At 42.1% G+C, this 17,120-nt stretch overlaps 1 protein-coding gene across 1 annotated transcript in view; it reads left to right on the top strand.

Moving 5' to 3' along the window:
• LOC120043500 (tumor protein p53-inducible protein 11-like) overlaps nt 1-14,189 on the top strand; it is a 37,675-nt gene extending 23,486 nt beyond the window's left edge. The window contains exons 5-6 of the mRNA XM_038988093.1: nt 2,336-2,437; nt 13,910-14,189. Coding sequence (XP_038844021.1) covers nt 2,336-2,437; nt 13,910-14,067 — 260 coding nt within the window. The 3' untranslated portion in view covers nt 14,068-14,189. The remainder of the gene's footprint in view (nt 1-2,335; nt 2,438-13,909) is intronic.
• Nucleotides 14,190-17,120: the final 2,931 nt, after the last annotated feature.

Here is a 17,120-nt window from a genome sequence, read left to right as displayed (position 1 = left end):
TAAATAACAGGTAGGACTGGAACCAGCTTAGGGCTTACCTAGCTAAATAACAGGTAAGACCGGAACCAGTTTAGGGCTTACCTAGCTAAATAACAGGTAGGACCAGAACCAGCTTAGGGCTTACCTAGCTAAATAACAGGTAGGACTGGAACCAGCTTAGGGCTTACCTAGCTAAATAACAGGTAAGACCGGAACCAGCTTAGGGCTTACCTAGCTAAATAACAGGTAGGACCAGAACCAGCTTAGGGCTTACCTAGCTAAATAACAGGTAGGACTGGAACCAGCTTAGTGCCTGCCTAGCTAAATAACAGGTAGGACTGGAACCAGCTTAGGGCTTACCTAGCTAAATAACAGGTAAGACTGGAACCAGCTTAGGGCTTACCTAGCTAAATAACAGGTAAGACCGGAACCAGTTTAGGGCTTACCTAGCTAAATAACAGGTAGGACTGGAACCAGCTTAGGGCTTACCTAGCTAAATAACAGGTAAGACCAGAACCAGCTTAGGGCTTACCTAGTTAAATAACAGGTAAGACCAGAACCAGCTTAGGGCTTACCTAGTTAAATAACAGGTAAGACCGGAACCAGCTTAGGGCTTACCTAGCTAAATAACAGGTAAGACCAGAACCAGCTGAGGGCTTACCTAGCTAAATAACAGGTAAGACCAGAACCAGCTTAGGGCTTACCTAGCTAAATAACAGGTAGGACCAGAACCAGCTTAGGGCTTACCTAGCTAAATAACAGGTAGGACTGGAACCAGCTTAGGGCTTACCTAGCTAAATAACAGGTAGGACCAGAACCAGCTTAGGGCTTACCTAGCTAAATAACAGGTAAGACCAGAACCAGCTGAGGGCTTACCTAGCTAAATAACAGGTAAGACCGGAACCAGCTTAGGGCTTACCTAGCTAAATAACAGGTAGGACCAGAACCAGCTTACGGCTTACCTAGCTAAATAACAGGTAGGACCAGAACCAGCTTACGGCTTACCTAGCTAAATAACAGGTAGGACCAGAACCAGCTTAGGGCTTACCTAGCTAAATAACAGGTAGGACTGGAACCAGCTTAGGGCTTACCTAGCTAAATAACAGGTAGGACCAGAACCAGCTTAGGGCTTACCTAGCTAAATAACAGGTAAGACCAGAACCAGCTGAGGGCTTACCTAGCTAAATAACAGGTAAGACCGGAACCAGCTTAGGGCTTACCTAGTTAAATAACAGGTAAGACTGGAACCAGCTTAGGGCTTACCTAGCTAAATAACAGGTAGGACCAGAACCAGCTTACGGCTTACCTAGCTAAATAACAGGTAAGACTGGAACCAGCTTAGGGTTTACCTAGCTAAATAAGATAGTAATAATCATGAATGCTTTAATAGTTTTATGTCACAGGGTATTAAGAGGTCTGTATTCAGTCTGTCATGTTTTACAGTATTACATGATGAGTGCAGTTGAGTACAGCAAGGCGTGACTGTACAGTCTCTCTCTGATGGAGGGAGAGATAGAGGGATGGATGGAAGGAGGAACCCTACTGAGAAAGACAGGAAGAGAGGATAATCCCTTTACAGCGGAAGGCTTTAGGCAACATGGGGTGAAGATTCAGGGTTCGTCCCAAATGGCACCCTATTCCCTTTTTATAGTGCACTACTTTTATCTAGGGTCCATAGAGCTCTGGTTAAAAGTAGTGCGCACTAATAGGGAATAGGGTGCCTTTTGGAACACTGCCACAGTTCCTCTACTATCTGTTCAGTAACAGCCTGGGTTGGAGCAGAGCCATAGATGTACTATATAGTTCTAAATATAGTATTATACTGCATCTATCCAAGGCTTTGTGTGGGCCGGGGTCATCAGAAGGGCTCACTACTTCCTGATGGACAGGATGTACGCCCTACTCTAGTACAGTGTTAAAACCAGCCACTTCCAACACACTGGTCTGATGCCACATCTGTAAGGAAGGAATTAGTAGCTGAGAGGTTTGGTTGTTTGGATCCGTTCTGATGTGAACCTATGTGGACCTGACCTCGGAAACCCGGGCTTTTCACAGTACTTCCAATAGTGGAGTGATCGAGACAACTGGGTTTTAGAAGGCTGGCAACACTAGACTACTGTAGTCCTCACCCTAATGCTAAACATCCCTCTCTCTCTCTGTCTCTCTCTCTGTCTCTCTCTCTGTCTCTCTCTGTCTCTCTCTGTCTCTCTATGTCTCTCTGTCTCTCTGTCTCTCTGTCTCTGTCTCTGTCTCTCTCTCTCTGTCTCTCTCTCTCTGTCTCTCTCTCTCTCTCTCTGTCTCTCTCTCTGTCTCTGTCTCTCTCTGTCTCTCTCTGTCTCTCTCTCTCTCTCACCAGGTGTCTCATTGATCATGTGGAATGGTCTGTACACAGCAGAGAAGGCCATTATCCAGTGGACCCTGCTGACCGAGGCCTGTCTCCTGTCTGTCCAGTTCCTGGGTGAGGGATCCGTTGTTCTGTCTTCCATTTACTAACAACACAAACTAACAACTATGCAGTAAGGATGCACTGGGCTTCACCTATTGGTTTATGATTGGAACATGTCATCAGAGTTGTTCTTTACAGACTATCTGTAGGTTACAGGATTGTCCATGATCAGTAACAGTAGTGTCTATGATCAGTTGGTTACAGTAACAGTAGTAGTGTCTATGATCAGTTGGTTACAGTAACAGTAGTAGTGTCTATGATCAGTTGCTTACAGTAACAGTAGTGTCTATGATCAGTTGGTTACAGTAACAGTAGTGTCTATGATCAGTTGGTTACAGTAACAGTAGTGTCTATGATCAGTTGGTTACAGTAACAGTAGTGTCTCTGATCAGTTGGTTACAGTAACAGTAGTGGCTATGATCAGTTGGTTACAGTAACAGTAGTAGTATCTATGATCAGTTGGTTACAGTAACAGTAGTGTCTATTATTAGTTGGTTACAGTAACAGTAGTAGTGTCTATGATCAGTTGGTTACAGTAACAGTAGTAGTGTCTATGATCAGTTGGTTACAGTAACAGTAGTAGTGTCTATGATCAGTTGGTTACAGTAACAGTAGTAGTGTCTATGATCAGTTGGTTACAGTAACAGTAGTGTCTCTGATCAGTTGGTTACAGTAACAGTAGTGTCTATGATCAGTTGGTTACAGTAACAGTAGTGTCTATGATCAGTTGGTTACAGTAACAGTAGTGTCTATGATCAGTTGGTTACAGTAACAGTAGTAGTGTCTATGATCATTTGGTTACAGTAGTAGTGTCTATGATCAGTTGGTTACAGTAACAGTAGTAGTGTCTATGATCAGTTGGTTACAGTAACAGTAGTAGTGTCTATGATCAGTTGGTTACAGTAACAGTAGTGTCTATGATCAGTTGGTTACAGTAACAGTAGTAGTGTCTATGATCAGTTGATTACAGTAACAGTAGTGTCTCTGATCAGTTGGTTACAGTAACAGTAGTGGCTATGATCAGTTGGTTACAGTAACAGTAGTAGTGTCTATGATCAGTTGGTTACAGTAACAGTAGTAGTGTCTATTATTAGTTGGTTACAGTAACAGTAGTAGTGTCTATGATCAGTTGGTTACAGTAACAGTAGTAGTGTCTATGATCAGTTGGTTACAGTAACAGTAGTGTCTATGATCAGTTGGTTACAGTAACAGTAGTGTCTCTGATCAGTTGGTTACAGTAACAGTAGTGTCTATGATCAGTTGGTTACAGTAACAGTAGTAGTGTCTATGATCAGTTGGTTACAGTAACAGTAGTGTCTATGATCAGTTGGTTACAGTAACAGTAGTAGTGTCTATGATCATTTGGTTACAGTAGTAGTGTCTATGATCAGTTGGTTACAGTAACAGTAGTAGTGACTATGATCAGTTGGTTACAGTAACAGTAGTAGTGTCTATGATCAGTTGGTTACAGTAACAGTAGTGTCTATGATCAGTTGGTTACAGTAACAGTAGTAGTGTCTATGATCAGTTGATTACAGTAACAGTAGTGTCTATGATCAGTTGATTACAGTAACAGTAGTAGTGTCTATGATCAGTTGGTTACAGTAGTAGTGTCTATGATCAGTTGGTTACAGTAACAGTAGTAGTGTCTATGATCAGTTGGTTACAGTAACAGTTGTGTCTATGATCAGTTGGTTACAGTAACAGTAGTATTGTCTATGATCAGTTGGTTACAGTAACAGTAGTAGTGTCTATGATCAGTTGATTACAGTAACAGTAGTGTCTATGATCAGTTGATTACAGTAACAGTAGTAGTGTCTATGATCAGTTGGTTACAGTAGTAGTGTCTATGATCAGTTGGTTACAGTAACAGTAGTAGTGTCTATGATCAGTTGGTTACAGTAACAGTTGTGTCTATGATCAGTTAGTTACAGTAACAGTAGTATTGTCTATGATCAGTTGGTTACAGTAACAGTAGTAGCGTCTATGATCAGTTGGTTACAGTAACAGTAGTAGTGTCTATGATCAGTTGGTTACAGTAACAGTAGTAGTGTCTATGATCAGTTGGTTACAGTAACAGTAGTAGTGTCTATGATCAGTTGGTTACAGTAACAGTAGTGTCTATGATCAGTTGGTTACAGTAACAGTAGTATTGTATATGATCAGTTGGTTACAGTAACAGTAGTAGTGTCTATGATCAGTTGGTTACAGTAACAGTAGTAGTGTCTATGATCAGTTGGTTACAGTAACAGTAGTAGTGTCTATGATCAGTTGGTTACAGTAACAGTAGTAGTGTCTATGATCAGTTGGTTACAGTAACAGTAGTAGTGTCTATGATCAGTTGGTTACAGTAACAGTAGTAGTGTCTATGATCAGTTGGTTACAGTAACAGTAGTAGTGTCTATGATCAGTTGGTTACAGTAACAGTAGTAGTGTCTATGATCAGTTGGTTACAGTAACAGTAGTAGTGTCTATGATCAGTTGGTTACAGTAACAGTAGTAGTGTCTATGATCAGTTGGTTACAGTAACAGTAGTAGTGTCTATGATCAGTTGGTTACAGTAACAGTAGTAGTGTCTATGATCAGTTGGTTACAGTAACAGTAGTAGTGTCTATGATCAGTTGGTTACAGTAACAGTAGTAGTGTCTCTGATCAGTTGGTTACAGTAACAGTAGTAGTGTCTATGATCAGTTGGTTACAGTAACAGTAGTAGTGTCTATGATCAGTTGGTTACAGTAACAGTAGTAGTGTCTCTGATCAGTTGGTTACAGTAACAGTAGTGTCTATGATCAGTTGGTTACAGTAACAGTAGTGTCTCTGATCAGTTGGTTACAGTAACAGTAGTGTCTATGATCAGTTGGTTACAGTAACAGTAGTGTCTCTGATCAGTTGGTTACAGTAACAGTAGTGTCTATGATCAGTTGGTTACAGTAACAGTAGTGTCTATGATCAGTTGGTTACAGTAACAGTAGTAGTGTCTATGATCAGTTGGTTACAGTAACAGTAGCCGTGTCTATGATCAGTTGGTTACAGTAACAGTAGTGTCTATGATCAGTTGGTTACAGTAACAGTAGTAGTGTCTATGATCAGTTGGTTACAGTAACAGTAGTAGTGTCTATGATCAGTTGGTTACAGTAACAGTAGTAGTGTCTATGATCAGTTGGTTACAGTAACAGTAGTAGTGTCTATGATCAGTTGGTTACAGTAACAGTAGTAGTGTCTATGATCAGTTGGTTACAGTAACAGTAGTAGTGTCTATGATCAGTTGGTTACAGTAACATTAGTAGTGTCTATGATCAGTTGGTTACAATAACAATAGTGTCTATGATCAGTTGGTTACAGTAACAGTAGTGTCTATGATCAGTTGGTTACAGTAACAGTAGTAGTGTCTATGATCAGTTGGTTACAGTGACAGTAGTAGTGTCTATGATCAGTTGGTTACAGTGACAGTAGTAGTGTCTATGATCAGTTAGTTACAGTAACAGTAGTGTCTATGATCAGTTGGTTACAGTAACAGTAGTAGTGTCTATGATCAGTTGGTTACAATAACAATATTGTCTATGATCAGTTGGTTACAGTAACAGTAGTGTCTATGATCAGTTGGTTACAGTAACAGTAGTAGTGTCTATGATCAGTTGGTTACAGTGACAGTAGTAGTGTCTATGATCAGTTGGTTACAGTAACAGTAGTAGTGTCTATGATCAGTTAGTTACAGTAACAGTAGTGTCTATGATCAGTTGGTTACAGTAACAGTAGTAGTGTCTCTGATCAGTTGGTTACAGTAACAGTAGTAGTGTCTATGATCAGTTGGTTACAGTAACAGTAGTAGTGTCTATGATCAGTTGGTTACAGTAACAGTAGTGTCTATGATCAGTTGGTTACAGTAACAGTAGTAGTGTCTATGATCAGTTGGTTACAGTAACAGTAGTAGTGTCTATGATCAGTTGGTTACAGTAACAGTAGTAGTGTCTATGATCAGTTGGTTACAGTAACAGTAGTAGTGTCTATGATCAGTTGGTTACAGTAACAGTAGTAGTGTCTATGATCAGTTGGTTACAGTAACAGTAGTAGTGTCTATGATCAGTTGGTTACAGTAACAGTAGTAGTGTCTATGATCAGTTGGTTACAGTAACAGTAGTAGTGGCTATGATCAGTTGGTTACAGTAACAGTAGTAGTGTCTATGATCAGTTGGTTACAGTAACAGTAGTAGTGTCTATGATCAGTTGGTTACAGTAACAGTAGTAGTGTCTGATCAGTTGGTTACAGTAACAGTAGTAGTGTCTATGATCAGTTGGTTACAGTAACAGTAGTAGTGTCTGATCAGTTGGTTACAGTAACAGTAGTAGTGTCTATGATCAGTTGGTTACAGTAACAGTAGTAGTGTCTATGATCAGTTAGTTACAGTAACAGTAGTGTCTATGATCAGTTGGTTACAGTAACAGTAGTAGTGTCTCTGATCAGTTGGTTACAGTAACAGTAGTAGTGTCTATGATCAGTTGGTTACAGTAACAGTAGTAGTGTCTATGATCAGTTGGTTACAGTAACAGTAGTGTCTATGATCAGTTGGTTACAGTAACAGTAGTAGTGTCTATGATCAGTTGGTTACAGTAACAGTAGTAGTGTCTATGATCAGTTGGTTACAGTAACAGTAGTAGTGTCTATGATCAGTTGGTTACAGTAACAGTAGTAGTGTCTATGATCAGTTGGTTACAGTAACAGTAGTAGTGTCTATGATCAGTTGGTTACAGTAACAGTAGTAGTGTCTATGATCAGTTGGTTACAGTAACAGTAGTAGTGTCTATGATCAGTTGGTTACAGTAACAGTAGTAGTGGCTATGATCAGTTGGTTACAGTAACAGTAGTAGTGTCTCTGATCAGTTGGTTACAGTAACAGTAGTGTCTATGATCAGTTGGTTACAGTAACAGTAGTGTCTCTGATCAGTTGGTTACAGTAACAGTAGTGTCTATGATCAGTTGGTTACAGTAACAGTAGTGTCTCTGATCAGTTGGTTACAGTAACAGTAGTGTCTATGATCAGTTGGTTACAGTAACAGTAGTGTCTATGATCAGTTGGTTACAGTAACAGTAGTAGTGTCTATGATCAGTTGGTTACAGTAACAGTAGCCGTGTCTATGATCAGTTGGTTACAGTAACAGTAGTAGTGTCTATGATCAGTTGGTTACAGTAACAGTAGTAGTGTCTATGATCAGTTGGTTACAGTAACAGTAGTAGTGTCTATGATCAGTTGGTTACAGTAACAGTAGTAGTGTCTATGATCAGTTGGTTACAGTAACAGTAGTAGTGTCTATGATCAGTTGGTTACAGTAACAGTAGTAGTGTCTATGATCAGTTGGTTACAGTAACAGTAGTAGTGTCTATGATCAGTTGGTTACAGTAACATTAGTAGTGTCTATGATCAGTTGGTTACAATAACAATAGTGTCTATGATCAGTTGGTTACAGTAACAGTAGTGTCTATGATCAGTTGGTTACAGTAACAGTAGTAGTGTCTATGATCAGTTGGTTACAGTGACAGTAGTAGTGTCTATGATCAGTTGGTTACAGTGACAGTAGTAGTGTCTATGATCAGTTAGTTACAGTAACAGTAGTGTCTATGATCAGTTGGTTACAGTAACAGTAGTAGTGTCTATGATCAGTTGGTTACAATAACAATAGTGTCTATGATCAGTTGGTTACAGTAACAGTAGTGTCTATGATCAGTTGGTTACAGTAACAGTAGTAGTGTCTATGATCAGTTGGTTACAGTGACAGTAGTAGTGTCTATGATCAGTTGGTTACAGTGACAGTAGTAGTGTCTATGATCAGTTAGTTACAGTAACAGTAGTGTCTATGATCAGTTGGTTACAGTAACAGTAGTAGTGTCTCTGATCAGTTGGTTACAGTAACAGTAGTAGTGTCTATGATCAGTTGGTTACAGTAACAGTAGTAGTGTCTATGATCAGTTGGTTACAGTAACAGTAGTGTCTATGATCAGTTGGTTACAGTAACAATAGTGTCTATGATCAGTTGGTTACAGTAACAGTAGTAGTGTCTATGATCAGTTGGTTACAGTAACAGTAGTAGTGTCTATGATCAGTTGGTTACAGTAACAGTAGTAGTGTCTATGATCAGTTGGTTACAGTAACAGTAGTAGTGTCTATGATCAGTTGGTTACAGTAACAGTAGTAGTGTCTATGATCAGTTGGTTACAGTAACAGTAGTAGTGTCTATGATCAGTTGGTTACAGTAACAGTAGTAGTGGCTATGATCAGTTGGTTACAGTAACAGTAGTAGTGTCTATGATCAGTTGGTTACAGTAACAGTAGTAGTGTCTATGATCAGTTGGTTACAGTAACAGTAGTAGTGTCTGATCAGTTGGTTACAGTAACAGTAGTAGTGTCTATGATCAGTTGGTTACAGTAACAGTAGTAGTGTCTATGATCAGTTGGTTACAGTAACAGTAGTAGTGTCTATGATCAGTTGGTTACAGTAACAGTAGTCGTGTCTATGATCAGTTGGTTACAGTAACAGTAGTCGTGTCTATGATCAGTTGGTTACAGTAACAGTAGTAGTGTCTATGATCAGTTGGTTACAGTAACAGTAGTAGTGTCTATGATCAGTTGGTTACAGTAACAGTAGTAGTGTCTATGATCAGTTGGTTACAGTAACAGTAGTAGTGTCTATGATCAGTTGGTTACAGTAACAGTAGTAGTGTCTATGATCAGTTGGTTACAGTAACAGTAGTAGTGTCTATGATCAGTTGGTTACAGTAACAGTAGTAGTGTCTATGATCAGTTGGTTACAGTAACAGTAGTGTCTATGATCAGTTGGTTACAGTAACAGTAGTAGTGTCTATGATCAGTTGGTTACAGTAACAGTAGTAGTGTCTATGATCAGTTGGTTACAGTAACAGTAGTAGTGTCTATGATCAGTTGGTTACAGTAACAGTAGTAGTGTCTATGATCAGTTGGTTACAGTAACAGTAGTAGTGTCTATGATCAGTTGGTTACAGTAACAGTAGTAGTGTCTATGATCAGAGTAGGACTGCTGATCTATCTCTGTTCAGTCCTGCAGTGTCGACGGAAGTGAAGTCTGGGGCTGTATGTACTGTATCAGAGTAGGACTGCTGATCTGGGATCAGTTTAACCTTTTAGGTTGTAATGAATAACATTACATGGACGGGGGGACCAGGAGCCATATGTACTGTATCAGAGTAGGACTGCTGATCTGGGATCAGTTTAACCTTTTAGATTGTAATGAGTAAGATCACAGAGACAACGAGGGATCTGATTCTAGATCAGTAGTCCTGCTCTGAGATGCTTGATATATATGAGCCCGGAAGTGAACTGCAAGATAAGGGTGTTGCCATGAGAAACGGGCAACCAGTGAAGAACAAACACCATTGTAAATACAACCCATATTTATGCTTATTTATGTTCCCTTTTGTACTTTAACTATTTGCACATCGTTACAACACCGTATATAGATATAATATGACATTTTGAAATTCTTTTGGAACTTTTGTGAGTAATGTTTATTGTTCATTTTTGACTGTTTTGTTTATCTATTTCACTTGCTTTGGCAATGTAAACATATGTTTCCCATGACAGTAAAGCCCCTTGAATTGAATTGAGAGTGAAGTTCCGTCTATGGTCAAGATGATCACATATACAGAGCCTTCAGAAAGTATTCAGACCCCTTGACTTTTCTACATTTTGCTACGTTAAAGCCTTATTCTAAAATGGATTAATTAAAAAAATCCTTACCAATCTAAACACAATACCCCATAATGACATCACAATACCCCATAATGACATTACAATACCCCATAATGACATCACAATACCCCATAATGACAAAGCGTAAACAGGTTTTTAGACATTTTTGCAACAAATAAAACTGAAATACATTATTTACATAAGTATTCAGACCCTATGAGACTGTAAATTGATCTCAGGTGCATCTTGTTTCCATTGATCATCGTTGAGATGTTTCTACAACTTGATTGGAGTCCACCTGTGGTAAATTCAGTTGATTGGACATGATTTGGAAAGGCACACACCTGACTATATAAGGTCCCACAGTGGACAGTGCATGTCAGAGCAAAAACCAAGCCATGAGGTCGAGGGAATTGTCCGTAGAGCTCTGAGACAGGATTGTGTCGAGGCACAGATCTGGGGAAGGGTAACAAAACATTTCTGCAGCATTGAAGGTCCCCAAGAACACAGTGGCCTCCATCATTCTAAAATGGAAGAAGTTTGGAACCACCAAGGCTCTTCCTAGAGCTGGCCGCCCGGCCAAACAGCAATCGGTGGAGGGGCCTTGGTCAGGGATGTGACCAAGAACCCGATGGTCACTGACAGAGCTCCAGAGTTCCTCTGTGGAGATGGGAGAACCTTCCAGAAGGACAACTATTTCTGCAGCACTCCACCAATCAGGCCTTTGTGGTAGAGTGGCCAGACGGAAGCCACTCCTCAGTAAAAGGCACATGACAGCCCGCTTGGAGTTTGCCAAAAGGCACCTAAAGACTCTCAGACCATGAGAAACAAGATTCTCTGGTCTGATGAAACCAAGATTGAACTCTGGCCTGAATGCCAAGCGTCATGTCTGGAGGAAACCTGGCACCATCCCTACGGTGAAGCATGGTGGTGGCAGCATCATACTGTGGGGAGGATTTTCAGCGGCAGGGACTGGGAGACTAGTCTGGATTGAGGCAAGGATGAACAGAGCAAAGTACAGAGAGATCCTTGATGAAAACCTGCTCCAGAGCGCTCTGGACCTGAGACTGGGGCGAAGGTTCACCATCCAACAGGACAACGACCCTAAGCACACAGCCAAGACAACGTAGGAGGGGCTTCGGGACAAGTCTCTGAATGTCCTTGACTGGCCCAGCCAGAGCCTGGACTTGAACCCGATCTAACATCTCTGGAGAGACCTGAAAATAGCTGTGCAGCGACGCTCCACATCCAACCTGACAGAGCTTGAGAGGATCTGCAGAGAAGAATGGGAGAAACTCCCCAAATACAGGTGTGCCAAACTTGTAGCGTCATACCCAATGAGTCTCGAGGCTGTAATCGCTGCCAAAGGTGCTTCAACAAAGTACTGAGTAAAAGGTCGGAATACTTATGTAAATGTGATATTTCAATTTCTAAAAACCTGTGTTTGCTTTGTCATTATGGGGTATTGTGTGTAGATTGATGAGGGGAAAAAAATATTTAATCCATTTTAGAATAATGCTTTAACATACCAAAATGTGGAAAAAGTCAAGCGGTCTGAATATTTCCGATGGCTCTGTATGAGTACACATATTACATTTGTATAGGCTGCATCCCAGATGTCACCGTGTCCCCTATATCAGTGTTGGGAAACACGCCTAGCGGTTCAAAGCATTGGGCCAGTAAGTGAAAGGCCGCTGATTTATGAATCCCTTAGCCGACTAGGTGTGTGTGCCCTGGAGCAAGGTACTTAACCCGAGTTGTAAAAGGTGTGTGCCCTGGAGCAAGGTACTTAACCCGAGTTGTAAAAGGTGTGTGCCCTGGAGCAAGGTACTTAACCCTAGTTGTAAAAGGTGTGTGCCCTGGAGCAAGGTACTTAACCCGAGTTGTAAAAGGTGTGTGCCCTGGAGCAAGGTACTTAACCCGAGTTGTAAAAGGTGTGTGCCCTGGAGCAAGGTACTTAACCCGAGTTGTAAAAGGTGTGTGCCCTGGAGCAAGGTACTTAACCCGAGTTGTAAAAGGTGTGTGCCCTGGAGCAAGGTACTTAACCCGAGTTGTAAAAGGTGTGTGCCCTGGAGCAAGGTACTTAACCCGAGTTGTAAAAGGTGTGTGCCCTGGAGCAAGGTACTTAACCCTAGTTGTAAAAGGTGTGTGCCCTGGAGCAAGGTACTTAACCCGAGTTGTAAAAGGTGTGTGCCCTGGAGCAAGGTACTTAACCCGAGTTGTAAAAGGTGTGTGCCCTGGAGCAAGGTACTTAACCCGAGTTGTAAAAGGTGTGTGCCCTGAAGCAAGGTACTTAACCCGAGTTGTAAAAGGTGTGTGCCCTGGAGCAAGGTACTTAACCCGAGTTGTAAAAGGTGTGTAGCCCTGGAGCAAGGTACTTAACCCTAGTTGTAAAAGGTGTGTGCCCTTGAGCAAGGTACTTAACCCGAGTTGTAAAAGGTGTGTGCCCTGGAGCAAGGTACTTAACCCTAGTTGTAAAAGGTGTGTGCCCTGGAGCAAGGTACTTAACCCGAGTTGTAAAAGGTGTGTGTCCTGGAGCAAGGTACTTAACCCGAGTTGTAAAAGGTGTGTGTCCTGGAGCAAGGTACTTAACCCGAGTTGTAAAAGGTGTGTGTCCTGGAGCAAGGTACTTAACCCGAGTTGTAAAAGGTGTGTGTCCTGGAGCAAGGTACTTAACCCTAGTTGTAAAAGGTGTGTGTCCTGGAGCAAGGTACTTAACCCGAGTTGTAAAAGGTGTGTGTCCTGGAGCAAGGTACTTAACCCGAGTTGTAAAAGGTGTGTGTCCTGGAGCAAGGTACTTAACCCGAGTTGTAAAAGGTGTGTGTCCTGGAGCAAGGTACTTAACCCTAGTTGTAAAAGGTGTGTGTCCTGGAGCAAGGTACTTAACCCTAGTTGTAAAAGGTGTGTGCCCTGGAGCAAGGTACTTAACCCGAGTTGTAAAAGGTGTGTGCCCTGGAGCAAGGTACTTAACCCGAGTTGTAAAAGGTGTGTGCCCTGGAGCAAGGTACTTAACCCTAGTTGTAAAAGGTGTGTGTCCTGGAGCAAGGTACTTAACCCTAGTTGTAAAAGGTGTGTGTCCTGGAGCAAGGTACTTAACCCGAGTTGTAAAAGGTGTGTGTCCTGGAGCAAGGTACTTAACCCGAGTTGTAAAAGGTGTGTGCCCTGGAGCAAGGTACTTAACCCTAGTTGTAAAAGGTGTGCGCCCTGGAGCAAGGTACTTAACCCGAGTTGTAAAAGGTGTGTGCCCTGGAGCAAGGTACTTAACCCGAGTTGTAAAAGGTGTGTGTCCTGGAGCAAGGTACTTAACCCTAGTTGTAAAAGGTGTGTGTCCTGGAGCAAGGTACTTAACCCGAGTTGTAAAAGGTGTGTGTCCTGGAGCAAGGTACTTAACCCTAGTTGTAAAAGGTGTGTGTCCTGGAGCAAGGTACTTAACCCGAGTTGTAAAAGGTGTGTGTCCTGGAGCAAGGTACTTAACCCTAGTTGTAAAAGGTGTGTGTCCTGGAGCAAGGTACTTAACCCTAGTTGTAAAAGGTGTGTGTCCTGGAGCAAGGTACTTAACCCTAGTTGTAAAAGGTGTGTGCCCTGGAGCAAGGTACTTAACCCGAGTTGTAAAAGGTGTGTGTCCTGGAGCAAGGTACTTAACCCTAGTTGTAAAAGGTGTGTGTCCTGGAGCAAGGTACTTAACCCTAGTTGTAAAAGGTGTGCGCCCTGGAGCAAGGTACTTAACCCGAGTTGTAAAAGGTGTGTGTCCTCTCTCTCATTGCAGTGACCAGCATCACCCTGGTGGAGCTGGGTCTGATGTCAAACTCTGCCATCCTCCTCCTCCTCAGTGAAGTCCTCTTCCTCATCATCACACTCCTCTACTACTACCACCTGGGTCGCAGGACCAAGAAGACCCAGAACCATACACATAGCTCTGATTAGACCCAGAAGACCCAGAACCATAGATCTAGCAGCTCTGATTGGACCCAGAACCATAGATCTAGCAGCTCTGATTAGACCCAGAACCATAGATCTAGCAGCTCTGATTAGACCCAGAACCATAAATATAGTAGCTCTGATTAGACCCAGAACCATAGATATAGCAGCTCTGATTAGACCCAGAACCATAGATGTAGCAGCTCTGATTAGACCCAGAACCATAGATATAGCAGCCCTGATTAGACCCAGAACCATAGATATAGCAGCTCTGATTAGACCCAGAAAACCCAGAACCATAGATATAGCAGCTCTGATTAGACCCAGAACCATAGATATAGCAGCTCTGATTAGACCCAGAACCATAGATATAGCAGCTCTGATTAGACCCAGAACCATAGATCTAACAGCTCTGATTAGACCCAGAAGACCCAGAACCATAAATATAGCAACTCTGATTAGACCCAGAACCATAGATATAGCAGCTCTGATTAGACCCAGAACCATAGATATAGCAGCTCTGATTAGACCCAGAACCATAGATATAGCAGCTCTGATTAGACCCAGAACCATAGATATAGCAGCTCTGATTAGACCTAGAACCATAGATATAGCAGCTCTGATTAGACCCAGAACCATAGATATAGCAGCTCTGATTAGACCCAGAACCATAGATCTAACAGCTCTGATTAGACCCAGAACCATAGATATAGCAGCTCTGATTAGACCCAGAACCATAGATATAGTTCTGATTAGACCCAGAACCATTGATATAGTTCTGATTAGACCCAGAAGACCCAGAACCATAGATATAGCAGCTCTGATTAGACCCAGAACCATAGATATAGCAGCTCTGATTAGACCCAGAACCATAGATATAGCAGCTCTGATTAGACCCAGAAGACCCAGAACCATAGATCTAGCAGCTCTGATTAGACCCAGAACCATAGATCTAGCAGCTCTGATTAGACCCAGAACCATAGATATAGCAGCTCTGATTAGACCCAGAACCATAGATATAGCAGCTCTGATTAGACCCAGAAGACCCAGAACCATAGATATAGCAGCTCTGATTAGACCCAGAACCATAGATATAGCAGCTCTGATTAGACCCAGAAGACCCAGAACCATAGATATAGCAGCTCTGATTAGACCCAGAACCATAGATATAGCAGCTCTGATTAGACCCAGAACCATAAATATAGCAGTTCTGATTAGACCCAGAACCATAGATATAGTTCTGATTAGACCCAGAAGACCCAGAACCATAGATATAGCAGCTCTGATTAGACCCAGAACCATAGATATAGCAGCTCTGATTAGACCCAGAACCATAGATATAGCAGCTCTGATTAGACCCAGAACCATAGATCTAGCAGCTCTGATTAGACCCAGAACCATAGATATAGCAGCTCTGATTAGACCCAGAACCATAGATATAGCAGCTCTGATTAGACCCAGAAGACCCAGGACCATAGATATAGTTCTGATTAGACCCAGAACCATAGATATAGCAGCTCTGATTAGACCCAGAACCATAGATCTAACAGCTCTGATTAGACCCAGAACCATAGATATAGCAGCTCTGATTAGACCCAGAAGACCCAGAACCATAGATATAGTTCTGATTAGACCCAGAACCATAGATATAGCAGCTCTGATTAGACCCAGAACCATAGATATAGCAGCTCTGATTAGACCCAGAAGACCCAGAACCATAGATATAGTTCTGATTAGACCCAGAACCATAGATCTAGTTCTGATTAGACCCAGAAGACCCAGAACCATAGACATAGTTCTGATTAGACCCAGAAGACCCAGCACCATAGACATAGTTCTGATTAGACCCAGAACCATAGATATAGCAGTTCTGATTAGACCCAGAAGACCCAGAACCATAGATATAGTTCTGATTAGACCCCCTCTCCCAAAACAGTGTTATAAATATCAATTTGATAGCATGGCTGGTCAGTCCTTGCATCCATAGCTTTGTCTATGAATTTGAGTGTTTACAAATCTCCAACCCCATCCCTCAGCTTTTGACCAAAACAGTGGTGGGGTGGACACTTTGTTATTGTTTGAACTGCAGATTGCCCCTTGACGGTCAGTTAAGATAAAAACCTTGACGGGTTTAGATTGTGGCTCCAAAGCAACACTCCAGTCAACGTGACTGCTTAGTGCTTACCCTGCCCAGATGGCACCCTATACTTACCCTGCCCAGATGGCACCCTATACTTACCCTGCCCAGATGGCACCCTATACTTACCCTGCCCAGATGGCACCTTATACTTACCCTGCCCAGATGGCACCCTATACTTACCCTGCCCAGATGGCACCCTATACTTACCCTGCCCAGATGGCACCCTATACTTACCCTGCCCAGATGGCACCCTATACTTACCCTGCCCAGATGGCACCCTATACTTACCCTGCCCAGATGGCACCCTATACTTACCCTGCCCAGATGGCACCCTATACTTACCCTGCCCAGATGGCACCCTATACTTACCCCACATAGGACTGTTCAGAAGTAGTGCACTATATAGGGAATAGGGCTCTGTTCAGAAGTAGTGCACTATATAGGGAATAATGTCTGGTCTATAGTAGTACCACTATATAGGGCATAATAGGGTGCCATTTTTCATGTACACTTCGATCACAGTTTCATTGAGACTGCCCCAGCCACTTAAATCCATTGTGTTCATAGATAAAGCTCTGGTTTAATTTTTGTTTAGGAAAGAAGCTGTTAAATGTGATTGCCAAAGAAGGTGATTGTATTTTGCAATATGCCACTTGTTATAAAGACATGTCAACACATATTTGCTAGTTACTGAACATGTACCTGCAGAAAGAGAGCAGTGTTGTGTTCAGACTGTGTGTCTCTTCTGTAGATACCAGGTCCCGTGAGTCATGTAGAACTTGTAGAAGCCTGTTTGGGAAACCCTGGGTTAGGGGCAGAACTTGTGTGTAGACAGTGAAACATACTTTAATGGGTTGGGACAAGCGTTGATCATTTGAGTCAGCTGTGTAGTGCTTGGGGGGGCGGAAACCCAAAACGT

The sequence above is a fragment of the Salvelinus namaycush genome, unplaced genomic scaffold (assembly GCF_016432855.1).
Source record: "Salvelinus namaycush isolate Seneca unplaced genomic scaffold, SaNama_1.0 Scaffold943, whole genome shotgun sequence".
NCBI lineage: Eukaryota > Metazoa > Chordata > Actinopteri > Salmoniformes > Salmonidae > Salvelinus > Salvelinus namaycush.
This window is presented reverse-complemented; position numbering and strand designations above follow the sequence as displayed.